We start from the raw sequence: 13,982 nt of genomic DNA on the forward strand, positions 1-13,982 counted from the left end.
CAGGTGTTGTAGCAATTTTTTTTTACTTAATTAATTGTCCGTGAGAGTAAATACTGCGCTGACAGAAAAGGCGAAGGGAGAGAGGGATATTATACATCCAATTACACAATGGAAATAATTCTTTTCATTCAAACTTGGCTGTAAATACTGTTTAAAGTGGCGATTTGTGTAAACTGTTGCATAGTTTGTTTGTTTTTTGCAAACCAAATATTCTCAAAATAAAATGTATAGGGCCCAATCTTGTGTTTCTAAACGCAGATTGTATTCTAGACTTTTGCACAGACGGGGGAAATCTTCAGCTCCATACCTACCTGGCGCAGTAAGTGGCTGGATAAACACCCATGGCAATGTGTGGTCCCTCCCTAAGCTTTACCTCCAAACAGTCCAGACTGGAACATTTGCTGTTGTCGTCAAGGCGGAGGATCGGGCCCATAGAAATGCCAGGTGCAGGACTTTTATGTGTAACATTTTTCATATTCAAGATAAATAGAGAGGAAGTTATGCATTGTGAGTTGTAGGTCCATGCCAGATGCTCTTCCTAATACAATGTTGAATGAAAAAATAACAACAGGGAACCTCCTTCTAACAGTTTGACATTACATTGTTTGGGCGTGTTTTTAAGACTGTTCAATTGTTTTCTTGAACCTTATATAGAGTCTGTAAATCTTGGCTGTGTTCCCGGTGTTGTTTTCTAATCTGCGAAGGGCTTAAACCACGCAGCACATGTTTACATTCATCATCCAGAGAAGCAAAAGGCTTTCTACAGCTAACAGCCCAGGCGTAGCACAGTCCAAGGTCAAAATCAGGGATCACGCGTCTCAATATAGTGATGCTCTGGGGAGGTTTGGCTGGCAAACTATCTCTTTCATATCCTCTGGCATCTTAATCATGGAAGAAAGACGGGAAATTCAACGCCAAATTATAAAATATAGACTCCCAAAGCTTTCCAAATGGCTCCAAGGACTGTCTCTGTCTTGCGTGTGCTTATTGAGGCCACATCGGCACAGCTGTTATACGAGTGTCTGCTCTGACAAGATAAAAATGGGGAAGAAAAATGAAAAAATAAATGTTACCCAGCATCGCTTTGATTTGAGTCATGTTTTGCCCCGTAGATGTTTGTGGAGATGACGGAGAAGCTGCTTTTGTGTTAATAGTTGTTTACAAATGAAAGCTGCAAGCCATTATTGCGGCGCGCATGTTTTTGGCACAAAGATGAAGGTTAACTTAAAAAGTGACGGTGGAACAGAGAAACAAGTTTGAATATATGCGAGATGTAAATAAATGCTTTATAGGTCAGAATCCGGAGTGCTTGTGCCGTGCCATATCCTTTAACTAGCTTTTATTTTTAGGCCTATACTGATGTCATTACAGTCTCCTCGCCTCTTCTATCACATCCAGCGGGTGGTGACTGTACATTTATTTATAGTGTGTTCAATGACGTTGGTTTCAGGAACACAGTGATGAGTGAATAAGTGCCCCAGTGTGACAAAGGTGTGTCAACGTTTGTGCTTCACAGCTTGAAGGTCCCAGGTTTCTCCTACCACTAAAAAACATGTACAATAGAAGGAATGAGAGTGTGAGTGAATGGTTGAGTGAATGGCTGATGATCGGCAGTCTCGCTTCTGTCTTTTGCCTGACCAAAAAGAAAGTCACTGGCCCTGTCCCAATACTCACCCTGTGCCCTATGCCCCTCTACGAAGTGTGCACTTGTTTGAAGTGCACGCAAGGGTTCGAGTGCGCAGGTTACAAGCGTGCAAAAATTGCAGAATTGAAACAATGCGGCTTACGTCATTTTCAGACCGTAACTTAATAAAGTTGAAGGAAATTTTGTCCGGCCCCGTGAAAAAAAAAGTATTAGTTAATGAGTTGACGCTGTATAATTTTTATTTTAAATGTAGAGTGGGTAACCAACTGGTATCTGGTAAGTTTTATGTTTTTATACACCCTATGTTTTGTTGATGTGAAAAGTTGAAATTGAATTTTATATGAATGACAGCACAAAAAAAGTAATGAAATTGTTGCATGATGTCCGTAAATGCCGGTGCACAAATCATCGTAATGATGCTTCATCAGATAATTTTATGCTTCTTTCCAGCGTAAGAAAAGTTTAAATATTTCATTAAAAGTAATTTTTTTCAGCACAAGATCTGCAGATGCAGCCGTTTTTCTCTCTCTTTGGTCTGTACCGCAAAGAGTTGTGGGGAGGAGGTGTGCGAGAGTGGAAGTGCGAGTATTGGGACAGAGAAAGACAGAGATCAGCCTGAACATCCTGAATGACCAGGTTATTCCATCTATGGATATCTTCTTCCATTGTGAAAGAGTGGTTCAGGGAGCATGAGACATCCTGTTCACACATGGGTTGGCCACCACAGTCCAGATCCATTGAGAATCTTTGTGATGTGTTGGAGAACAGCTTTGCATGATGGTCACACTCTCCCATCATCAATACAAGATCCTGGTGACGAATCAGTGCACTGCGTCTTTGGTTATTGCAGAAGCTTATTGAAGCAATGTACGCTGCAATCAAAAGGTGGTCCAATGAAATATTAGACATATTTTTTGGTCAGGTGGTGTCTTTTGAGTTATGATGTAATGTTATAGGACCAGTTCAGTGTGATCACGCTATATGACCCTATAACACTGAAGCAGTATGATCAAGCTAACAGCAACAAACCAAGTCTCTATTGACATCACTGAAGGACCCAGGGTCATGACATATCCTTTAGAACCATCAACATCAGATTTCAGAGACTTGTAGCTTATTGTGTACAGTGATGAGACCAACTTTCTAAAGTACACACAAAATAAATATTTTTGCTTTGGTAGATTCTTCGTCACTGTGATGTACAAGTGTTGTGAAAGAGTCTTTTTCCCTTTTGGCTGAACACCAGTTTTATTCGTGTTCTTGCTCTTGCTCTTACTCTCCAAAGAGTAAACAGACCATTCTTTATCTTGTCTTTCTAGTTCGTGCAATGCTTTCATTTTGAGACAGCCCTGGTTTCCGAGGGCCATTAGGTTTTAATCCATAAAGAAAAGGCCTTAGTCAATTTACAAGCATATATAAATGTGGCTTTTGGGCTCCGCAGCACTGATGTTTCTCATTTTATCATGAAAATAAATGTGTGCGTGACTCAATGAGACTTAATGAGGACTAAATTAGTATATCTTATGTTGCTTGGAGTACTCTCTCTCAGCAGGGCAAATTGACCGCACTAACTCAAAATTCGATCCACCGTTTTTGGCTAAAGGCATGCTAACAAATTGATGGTGCCGTGATGAATGCAGTTAAAGTGCAAAACAGCTCAGAGTGGATCCACGGATGGTTTATGGACTTTGAAAATACAAAGGACACTTCTATGTTCTATCTATTATGTAACAAACTCCAGGAAATACAAAGCATTGTGGCTCAGCAGTAGAAAAAGTGTGTGAATGAAGCAAAATACTACAATTCTAACATAGTTTAAACTTGAAATAAGTTTTGTGTGATGTGTTTTGTCTTTAACCACTCAGCACCTTAAGCTTACCTGTAAAATATGGAGTGATATACTTAAATTATTTGTTACTTTGCCTATGATATTAATTATTCAAGCAAAAGTTCTACCTCTATTCTAGCTCCATAAAATGTTTAGATGACTATTGCAGAGCTTGTGTCCCATACATACATAATAAGGGCACTGCAGTGACTGTTGACTGTTCCTCTGCTGCCATCTGTAGGTAAGAGATGCTGCTACTAATTAAGCGTCTGTGCTCACATTTCCGCTACAAACACGATGCCTTTGGAAGCGTGTTGAATCAATTTTATGCTACATTTGTCACTGTCTGGTTACCGCTATCCAGCAGTGTCATCTTGTTATAACCCATTGTCCGCGGAGCTCACTGTGCCTTATGCATTAGTAATGTCTGTATCTCAGTGAATAATGTAGTCGTGCGCTTCACCTTGGTTTGAGAAGGCAGTGACACTCCACTCATTAATACGACGAGAGAAAGAGAGAGATTCGGAATCGCCCAAATGTGCCCGGTACTTTTCCACACCACATTTCCTCTTCCCTTTGTCCTGTATTTTATAGCAGACTTGCGAAGTTCGTGGAGAGTTACAGTACATACTGTCTTCCTTTTGTGTCAAGGTGACTGGGGTACTTTGCTCTGACTCGCACTATTAGAAGAAGCAGTAATGTCAGGTAGTAGCACTCGCTGTATAGTGTGCCAGAAGATGTATTTAGCACGATAAATGGAGGGAACATTTGAAAACGGCACACAAATACAAAGTTAGAAGTCATTATGCCATTAATTTTACCACTATACTAAATCGAGTTGGATGGTATTATCATTAGACAGGCCCTCATGAAAGCATTTTAAACAAATATCGAGAGTCGACTTGGAAATTAATGGATACACAATCCTTAATCCACTGTTTTGAGGCTACTTTTCACTGATTTATGTTGAATCAAATTGATATCAGTCCATCTGTCGTCTGCTGTGCTTTAGTGTCTTTTAAAGCATCATGAAGCAGGCACCTACTTTGACCCTGGACAGAAAAATGCCATTGTCTTGACTTGCTGCATATGCACAGAGGCAAGATTGTGGACCATGTTTTGTAGCTGTGTGTCGTGCATGTTTGCAACAGTTATCTATTTATTTATAGCGCGCATTACCTACACAAGATGGCTCAATGCGGAAATCAGTGCAATATCTGATGAAAGGCATCAGACAAATACAGTCGTGCTCAAAAGTTTAGTTAGGGGTTGTGTGAAGCCATTTATGGTCAAACAACTGAGTTTGGACTATTTAAATCATAATTAAAAAAAAGAAAGTACCAAAATGAACCTGGTCAAAAGTTTACATACCCCAGTTCCTAATACCACGTATGTCGCCCTTTAACATCAATGACAGCTTGTAGTCTTTTGTGGTAGTTGTGGATGAGGTTCTTTATTTTTTCTGATGGTAAAGCGATCCATTCTTCTTGGTAAAAAGCCTCAAGTTCCTGGGTTGTCTTGCATGAACTGCACATTTGAGCTCTCTCCACAGTGGTTCAATGATGTTAAAGGAACAGGCCACTGTTTTTATATAGAGATATGTTCTTACCTGAGCTTAGATGAGTTGATACGTACCTGTCTGGTCTTTGTGCGTGCCCATGGGATGGATGGATGGATGGATGGATGGATGGATGGATGGATGGATGGATGGATGGATGGATGGATGGATGGGTGGGTGGATGGATGGATGGATGGATGGATGGATGGATGGATGGATGGATGGATGGATGGATGGATGGATGGATGGATGGATGGATGGATGGATGGGTGGATGGGTGGATGGATGGGTGGGTGGGTGGGTGGGTGGTTGAGTGGATGGATATATACTGTGTACGTGCAACACACATTAGTTCCAAATCTTATAACTTTTTTATAACTCTTTGCTGAGCCCAATAATCTATGCACTTGAAATTGAAGAGTTGTTTGTTTGTCTTCTTCACCTTTCGAGCCACTTTTGTGTTGACTTTGGTCACATGTATAAAAATGTTTGCTGAGCTGCTTCGGGGCAACAAATGCACAAGTACTCCGAGTTTGCATTACGCTTGTTTATCAGCTCGCGCATATCAAGTCCTCCCTCGCAGCGGTCGCGGCTAATGAAAATGCTAATTGCTTTGTTAATTCCCCAGAGCCAACACCAAGTCCCCAAGATAAACAACAATAATGAAAATTTAATTGCTAAAGTTGATATAAATGCACCCTATGGCAGTTTGTAACAATAGGTCCGACTGTTTGATCCAGAGTAAGTTAGCGTGGCCTTAAATCTGATAAGAAGTCCATGTTAGCTGATGGAAAAGTTTGCAAGAATCAACCCAAAAAGTTATGTTGAACGAGGCTGAACTGCAGTTTCAGCTGGGGAGCAGGCCCTTGTTGGTGCTATGGACTGTATCCGTTTTGATTTATAGCTCTCGCGCTGGCCGCGTGTTTTGAAATCTAGGCTTTAGGGAGAGACAGAGTGCGTAAAGTGGTACAGAGAGCCACGAGGAAGTGATGCCCAAATATAGAAACAGGTCAGGCAGGAGCCGGTGTGTCTGTGCTGCTGATGCGGCACAAACGAAAGAGCAACACTGCTACTTTTCCACAGATACATATAGTTTGAATTCATTTGCAAAGAAAATGTGGTTTGTCAAGAATTTGGTGAATGAACTGTTCTCGAAGCAAGATGTGTGTATTAGATCTTAATAGGAGATGGTGATAAGATAGATACGTTTCCAATGTCTTAATTAAAAAGCGTTATATAGCCTAGCATCATAACCCCCTGTCCAGGTGTCAGCCATAGCTATGCAGTATATGTTAGATGTGGTCTGGCTAATTGGTCTGTCTCATGTTTTACATCTTAAAACTAAACTGAAGTAAATTTAGTGCACTTAACTCAACATGTTCTTAATGTTTTGCCTGATCAAATAAAGGAAATTATAAATATCCCTTTGTCTTGCTATGAAAGTTCTTTACTTGTTCTTCACTTCTCTTTTGTTGATGCCTACTATTAATGCTACTAAATACTACCAATACTCTGCACACTACTACTTTTACTGCTTCCAATAGGTTGAGAGTGGCAGTGGTAGGTTAGAATATAGAGGAATGGTACCAGGACAAGTGAACTCCTCCCAGTGATCTTTATTGATTTAGTCTGCAGCCACAGATCTTTATTGTTGCTGACGAAGCTACTTCGATGAGAAGTGTGAAAAGTCCAACACTACAAGGCACATATACACGGCAGGTTGCCCATAAGAGGGGGCCGGATCAAACAGCGATGAACAGATACCGCAAGACTTTTGACTATAGATACAGACGTCTTTGGAATTGTTCTCCCAATTCTCCACCATTGCTTTAACAAATGCTGAACTGTGAATATATTTTTATACTAAACAAAGATACAGAGACATGGAGAGGAGCAAAGTGGTTAAACGGCCCATAAGTACTTAAAAAACTGACAATGCTAACCATGATCCTAATGTTAGCTTCATGCTACATATGCTAATGTTAGCGACTAGTGCTGCTTTTCGCTTCAACACAACAATTTGCTGTGAAAAAACATCCATATGGACCTGATTTTGGCTTGACTTTATTTGTGTGTGATAATTATGTTCATAGTCTACCAGAAAACTTTTAAAAAGAGTGAAAAAACTGTGATTCCTTGTGGTTTTCTTTCTTCCTCGGCTAGGCCACGCCCCTTACGTCTTGCCATCTGTCTATCGGTCAAATTCTGGTTGTGTCCCATCTAGCCAGCCTGATTGGACCATAACTCCCTTAAACCATCCAGCAATCCCACTGTGTCAACAAAATCAAACCCTAAACTATCTCACATTTATAATACATTTAGCACAATGTACCAGTGTTATCCCTATACCTGACATTTATCAACAACACGCAGTCAAACGCCATTGACTTTACTTTTACTCATAATTAATAGCCCTAATTTATTAGCTCATAACGGCTGGGGTCACCGTCATTATTCACGGCCCCATTATAGTCATTTCACAGTGTCATAAAGCTCCATCTTCTTTTATTGACTTGTCCATCTGCACCGCATTAGTTAAGGTCAGGGGAATTATTCATGAAACAATTACAATGATTTAACGGCACCAAAGGTCGAACCCAAATACCCATGAAAGTTTAATGCTTTGAAATAATTATAAATATTAATAACTTTGCTGATTAGATTAAATTTGTCACAATTTAGTGCCTGTATATTGTTTCAGTCAATGTCAGATTTTTTGAGCAGGTCAAAATGTGTCATAAAGTGTCATTTACCTCAATTTAAAGCAACACTGCAGACCATTCAAGGTCATGTACAGTATGTTAGCGCATATAGCACACCACAAGAGTGTATTCATTGTCTTGAAACTGAAAACACTGCAGAAACAAACATGCCAGAGTTTTCAAACAGGCCCCTAATGATCAACGAAACACTAACAATGCTATTTCTGAGACATTGTGTTGAGGTTGCTGATCATCGCACCAGCTCAGCCTCAGGTCCTGACTCTGCCAGGTCCACGTCAGCTCCAACCTGGAGAATCTAACGCACAAGACCTGTCTGTGCTAGGGCTGGGCGATTTATCAATATATTTTTTAATGAGATATGGAATTAGACCATATCGCATATATCAGTGTTTTTCAGATAAACTGTCAAGTTAACAAAAAGAAACAGGTAATCTCAAGCTGATGATTAAAAAAGTTTATCTTAAACTGAGAACTTTCTCTATCTCTTTGTATATAAATGCTGCCCTCAGAAAAAGATTGGCCTATGTAATTGTATAGGCTATTAGGCTATTTTTATTTAAGATTTATTTTTTATTTTTTTAAATGTGCACCATACGGAGCTTTGTTATACAGTGTTTATGTTTACATTTTATAGTGAGTTTTCAATAAAACTACACGTATTTGGCTTTGACTTAACCTTTCATTTCACAGCTCTCATTTTGGGGAAAAAATATTGGGATATACAGAATATTGTATGTAGATATTCAACCTAAATACAGTATATCAGGATATGACTTTTGGTCCATATCGCCCAGCCCTAGTCTGTGCCAGGTCCAGACGTGCTGAGGAGCTTTGGCCAAAGCCGCACTGAGAGCCCTAAGACCTGACCATGTGGGGTCAAGGCTTAAACATGAACCGACTGATTTGAAAATGTTTGCTTGTTGGATTGTCAACATGTTTACAGGCGTCTCCCAAGAGTGCCGAGGATACGCTAAAGTTTACAATAAATATCACAAATGAAACTGCAGAAAAAACTCACCAATCTCTTTTTGATTCTCCACCCTGGACAAAGTCCCATAGATTCTGCCCCAAAACTCTCCAACTTAGAGTCTAATGGCACTAACTCACAAGACCAAAAATCCTTGTTGAAATCTTTTCAGTTTTTGACATGACTCTTTTTACTATTCCAAGAACATGTCATTACACACAATCTGGACACATGGAGGGACCGAGGACGATGAAAACGCAACAAAAACTGACAAATTCTGACAAATATCAACCAAAATATGACAAAAAAGTTACAATCCCTTTTGAGGGTCAGTTTTCGAATGAGGCATTACAGTGTTGCTCTCCAGTCGAGAGGCTTTAAGATTAGGGTTAAACTGATCTGGAGAATATTTGCTGGGTTCAAGCAGGGGTTAAGAGGTTAACAGCAAGGGAAAGAGTCTTCATGACCTGCACTGATGACCTTTGACATACATTCCTCCTTTGTCTCTCTGGGGCTGGAGAATTTATTAGATTCTCAACACTTTGGAAGGGGGATTTATCCAGCCGAAACCTAATGTTTGGCTATGTGCAAAGCTGCCACATCTCCATGGAGACGGCTATTGATGTCCCGCTCTTAGCAAAGTTACAGGCCTGAGGAGAGGCGAGCCCAGTCACAGTGAAGCTGCTTGTATTCAGATGGATTTTTCCCTAATAAAAACCCAATTCTCAACGTACTTCTTGTATTTTCTTCTACTCATTCAGTGAAATGTTATGCTGTATTGCTTAAATGTCAAATGTGTCTTTCTTTCTTTTGCAGAGGAGGTTTTCCACTCCCATATTGCCCATTGGTGGTCTCCAGACGGCGCCAGACTGGCCTACGCGACCATCAACGACACACTGGTGCCGAAGATGGAGCTGCCCATGTTCACCGGGACGCCCTACCCCATGGGGAAGGAGTACCACTACCCAAAGGTACAACATGTTATAACACCTTTGAGATAGAGCTTAATCCTTTTTATTCAATCAGGTTTGGAGACATGGTGCAGGAAGGCTATGAAGGAAAATATAGTCTGATAAGGGATGCTATCTTCTGGGTTTTAAAATCTTCCAAGACTAAAAGTACATTTTATTATTTCGCAAATCAATAACCTTGCCTCCAGTGTCTGTGTTCACTGGTGTATGAATCTGAGTTTGGCTGGGCGAGAGGTTACTTGAAGCTTTATATAAATGTGCTTTAGCATCTTTTCAAATTCCACAAACAAAGCCCAATGTCTGAGATTACCTTCAATTTGAGACTCTCTGTTTATCTTGTTCTTACTATTTGGCTCACCCAGGCCGGAGAAGAAAATCCAGTGATTACTATTTACGTGGTGAACTTGAACGGTCCGCTCCACACCATCGAGATGAGGAGACCAGATGACCCCAGGATCGGGTCAGTGTGACTTAATGTTCCTCCGTATCTTAATTCCATTACCTCTGATGCCCCCACTTACTTTGTTTATGCGGCTTGGACTCAAATAGCCGGCACCGCACCTCATTATATGCAACCTTCCTGTTTGCTAAAGGGTCAATTAAAATTTAATCATTGGTTAAAGCAATATAATTCAAGTGGTTTTTGAAATACGCCCCTGACCTTTTAGTATTACACTCTCAACACCAAGCGAATAAGCAAATGCCATGTGAAATAGTGAGATTATTTCTGTTTTGGCAGAGAGTACTATGTGACGATGGTGAAATGGGCGACTGCGACTAAACTGGCCATAAACTGGATGAACCGAGCTCAGAATATCTCTGTTCTGACTCTGTGCGAGGCCATCACTGGGGTCTGCACCAAGGTAAGGACGTGGCTTCAATGAGAAAAGTGGTGTACAGTGAGTAAAGGGTTTGCATGTGTAAAAAATAATAAACTGTGTCTTGCAGAAACATGAGGATGAGAGTGAAGGATGGCTGCAGACACAGGTGAGCTCACTGTTTAGCCTCAGTAGAGCATAGAGGAACCTTGGTTTAATTGATTTAAAGGGGCAGCACCTATTTTTTTCCCATATCAAACTGTGACAGAAGAAGCTAGTTGGCAGCTGTGGCTACTTACTCCACTCACTAACATTAGGTGTGGGAAGTGAATGAATAAAGTTCCACTGTAGCGCTTTGAGAAGGTTGTCAAGCTTGTATAGCTCAATAACAACCCAAGCCATTGGTAGAAGTACTATTGGTTTGAATATTGGTGTGTATTTCTGTATGTGTGTATTGTAGTAAAGTAAAGAACTTTATTCATCAACACTATCAATTGTGTACTTGTACTGAGAATGCAGCTCTTTACTGAGTAAATTCTGTGCCTTTTTCTCTTGTCTTGTCAGAACGAGAGCCCACTATTTTCCAAAGACGGTCTGAAACTGTTCTTCACTCGGGCCATCCCACAGGGCGGACGGGGCAAGTTCTTCCACATCTCCATGTCCACCTCACAGGTATGTAAGTCTGTGTGCAGTCAATAAAAGGAAATAAAAATCCGCAAATTATTACTTATCGCTTAGTCTTTTATTGCCGCTTAGTTTATGTGTCATTACCAACATCTTGGAGAGACGTTTGTTGTATTGTATTTTCTGGACGTATTAAGAGGTTTCTGAATGTGTTTGCTCCACAGGTGAACACCAGCACAGACACCCTGCAGTCCATCACGTCTGGAGACTGGGATGTGACGCAGGTCCTGGCTTACAATGAGGACAGCCAGCTCATGTGAGTCAATACAGCACTTATTCATATAACCTGGTGCAGAAAAACAGGCTGGATTTGTATCTTATCCTGTGGCCTTTACAAATGATTATATTTATTATATATATTTATTTTTAGATGTAGTATGTCTGTTTAATATCACGATTGACAATTAGGTATTCAGTAAAGCTGCACAATACTTTGTCAAATAATACAGTAGTTATTGCAATCTCAGGTGAGGCATTATCCATATTGCAAGACACCACAATAAATCACAAAATGCCTGAGGTCATCCATCTGACTGAAATGTAGATGTTTTTTGCACACAGCCTAAATCAAAAGCACATGGAGGGTCATTTATCAAGACAGCTGATAAACAAGTGCAAGCAGCACTGCAGTAATTGCTTCACAATTGCATAAAATTACCAGAAAACAGATCAAATCAACAAAAACATCAACATAAAATTAAACAATTACAGTAAAAGGCAAGAGTGCAGAAACAGCTGCATTGAAAATGAAATGCAGCCTCACCATGTTTATGTAAAGCAGAGAAAACAAGAAAATAAATATTAAATAATAAACATATGTAGTGTAAGGTCATCTTATTTCCTAATAACACCCTCATCCTCATCACAAAGGGCCATTTCTATTGCTGTATCTGCATCTACATGTTGCACCATTTTCCCTAATTTTATGGTAATTCACATTTTGGTTTCAACAAACTGATTCAATTTGCCAAATTTTGTGCAAAAACAATTTCAACAGCGCACCCTCAAGCACTAATATATTTCACGCATTGAACAAAAACCCCAGAGTTGGCCAGTGTTTTGTTGAAACAGCTTCAGCACCACGGACAGCTCGGACAACAGGGAGAGAGGGGCGTAAAAATACGAGAATTTCTGTTTTGTGACAGTCTGCTGAAAGGGTTGCCAGATTGGGAGGCGGCAGCCGCACTTTGGCAACACATTTCATTTTTGCCAAACACAATAAACGCTGGTGAGTCAGCCTCTTCACATCAGATCATTTCACGGCTCCGTTTGGGCGCTGACGAGACTGTCATCTGACTTACACATCCACACACGCGCTCCTCACGGGTATTCTTAGTCACTGGTTTAAATAGCTTCATTAAAAACAGCTTGATGTGCCATTCTTACTGCCATCTTTTGGTGAATTCTTTTCTTTCTATTGCATTGTTCCGATGTCCATGAGCTCAGTTTATCAGTTCAGGTTTTTCTACCACAAGCAGAGAATTAAAATAGTGTCATCATGTTGTATAGGACTGGACATTGTGCTGTTGTTGATAGTTACCATAGAAAAAAGATGTTAGCACAAACCCTATAGAAAACTCCTGAAATGCTGCCATGCTTATGTTTACTACAAATGTTCTTGCTTCTGATCAAATGCAGTGGTATAGTAATATTGTGATTGAATAGCACCATCTGCAGTCGGAGCTCTGTAACTGTAACCCCCTTTCCAATTTTCTCCCAGATATTTCTTGAGCACAGAGGACGATCCAAAGAGAAGGCATCTCTACAGGTAAACGTTGTCTTTAGAGTTCCCAGATTCACTTGTGAAATACATTTTTACATTTGTCTGTTTTTACTCCCTGCAGTGCGGACACGTCGGGCTCATTCAACCGCCGCTGTCTGACGTGTTCTCTCCCGAACAACTGTGGATACGTGAGCGGCTCCTTCAGCATAAACATGAGCTACTTCCTGCTCGACTGCAAAGGTGCAACCACTGCTACTAATGCCTCATACCACTTCATGTTTTATTGATGCATTAGTTATCTCTTTTGGTTGTGCGTGCATTTTGTTAAAGCATACAGATATACTATTTCGAGAAGTGTAATCTCTAAACATTAAGCTTGTAAAATCTCCATAGATGCCAAAAAAAAGCAATTTTGTGTTTAAAAAGGATGAAATACATGTTTAATTAAGCTGACCTTGCTCAGTACTCAATGATAGGATTGAAAGGTTTCCGTCTGAAAGTTTGCCTCAATTTGCATCAGGAAATAACCTTCAATTTGATGTTTTCAGTCTAAAGGAAGTACTTCTGATATAGCTTTTTTTATAAGAGTTGAATGTGATAGGAAAAATCAAGCCAATTAAGTGAAGTGTCGTACAAAACATTTATGAACTTTTATTTTTTATAGAGACACAAATAAATAATCATGCTTCTGTGTAGGCCATTGACAAAGATGACTATTGTAACTTCATTGTGACATGTTTATTTTATGTTGTAGGTCCAGATGTCCCCTTTGTGTCCATATACAGGACGCAGATTGACGAATACGCCCAGGAAGGAGAGAGTGAGTCTGCTGTTACTTTGACTTCTCACCTGTGCATCACAAGCACATGGAGTCAGTACTTGCATGTCAGTAATTCTAGTACAAGGAGTAGTAATGTGTTGGGAAAGTAGAAGTTGGGACTGCTGTCAAATAGTGATAGCATGTGTGTAATTTTACCACAGGAGCTGAACATGTAAGTGCAGCTGCTTCTACGAAAGTTTGTGTTACTTAAATAAACCTGGGTCAAAGCTGCACCTGTCTTCACC

At 40.2% G+C, this 13,982-nt stretch overlaps 1 protein-coding gene across 5 annotated transcripts in view; it reads left to right on the forward strand.

Moving 5' to 3' along the window:
- Window positions 1–13,982, forward strand: part of dpp6a (dipeptidyl-peptidase 6a) — a 340,283-nt gene that overhangs the window by 317,536 nt on the left and 8,765 nt on the right. For all 5 annotated transcript variants that reach the window (XM_079576572.1, XM_079576574.1, XM_079576573.1 and 2 more), the window contains 9 exons: window positions 9,538–9,692; window positions 10,055–10,152; window positions 10,432–10,555; window positions 10,641–10,679; window positions 11,075–11,182; window positions 11,359–11,450; window positions 12,915–12,962; window positions 13,039–13,157; window positions 13,672–13,737. In XM_079576572.1, coding sequence (XP_079432698.1) covers window positions 9,538–9,692; window positions 10,055–10,152; window positions 10,432–10,555; window positions 10,641–10,679; window positions 11,075–11,182; window positions 11,359–11,450; window positions 12,915–12,962; window positions 13,039–13,157; window positions 13,672–13,737 — 849 coding nt within the window. The remainder of the gene's footprint in view (window positions 1–9,537; window positions 9,693–10,054; window positions 10,153–10,431; window positions 10,556–10,640; window positions 10,680–11,074; window positions 11,183–11,358; window positions 11,451–12,914; window positions 12,963–13,038; window positions 13,158–13,671; window positions 13,738–13,982) is intronic.

The sequence above is a fragment of the Gobius niger genome (genome assembly GCF_951799975.1).
Source record: "Gobius niger genome assembly, chromosome: 18".
Taxonomy (NCBI): Eukaryota; Metazoa; Chordata; class Actinopteri; order Gobiiformes; family Gobiidae; genus Gobius; species Gobius niger.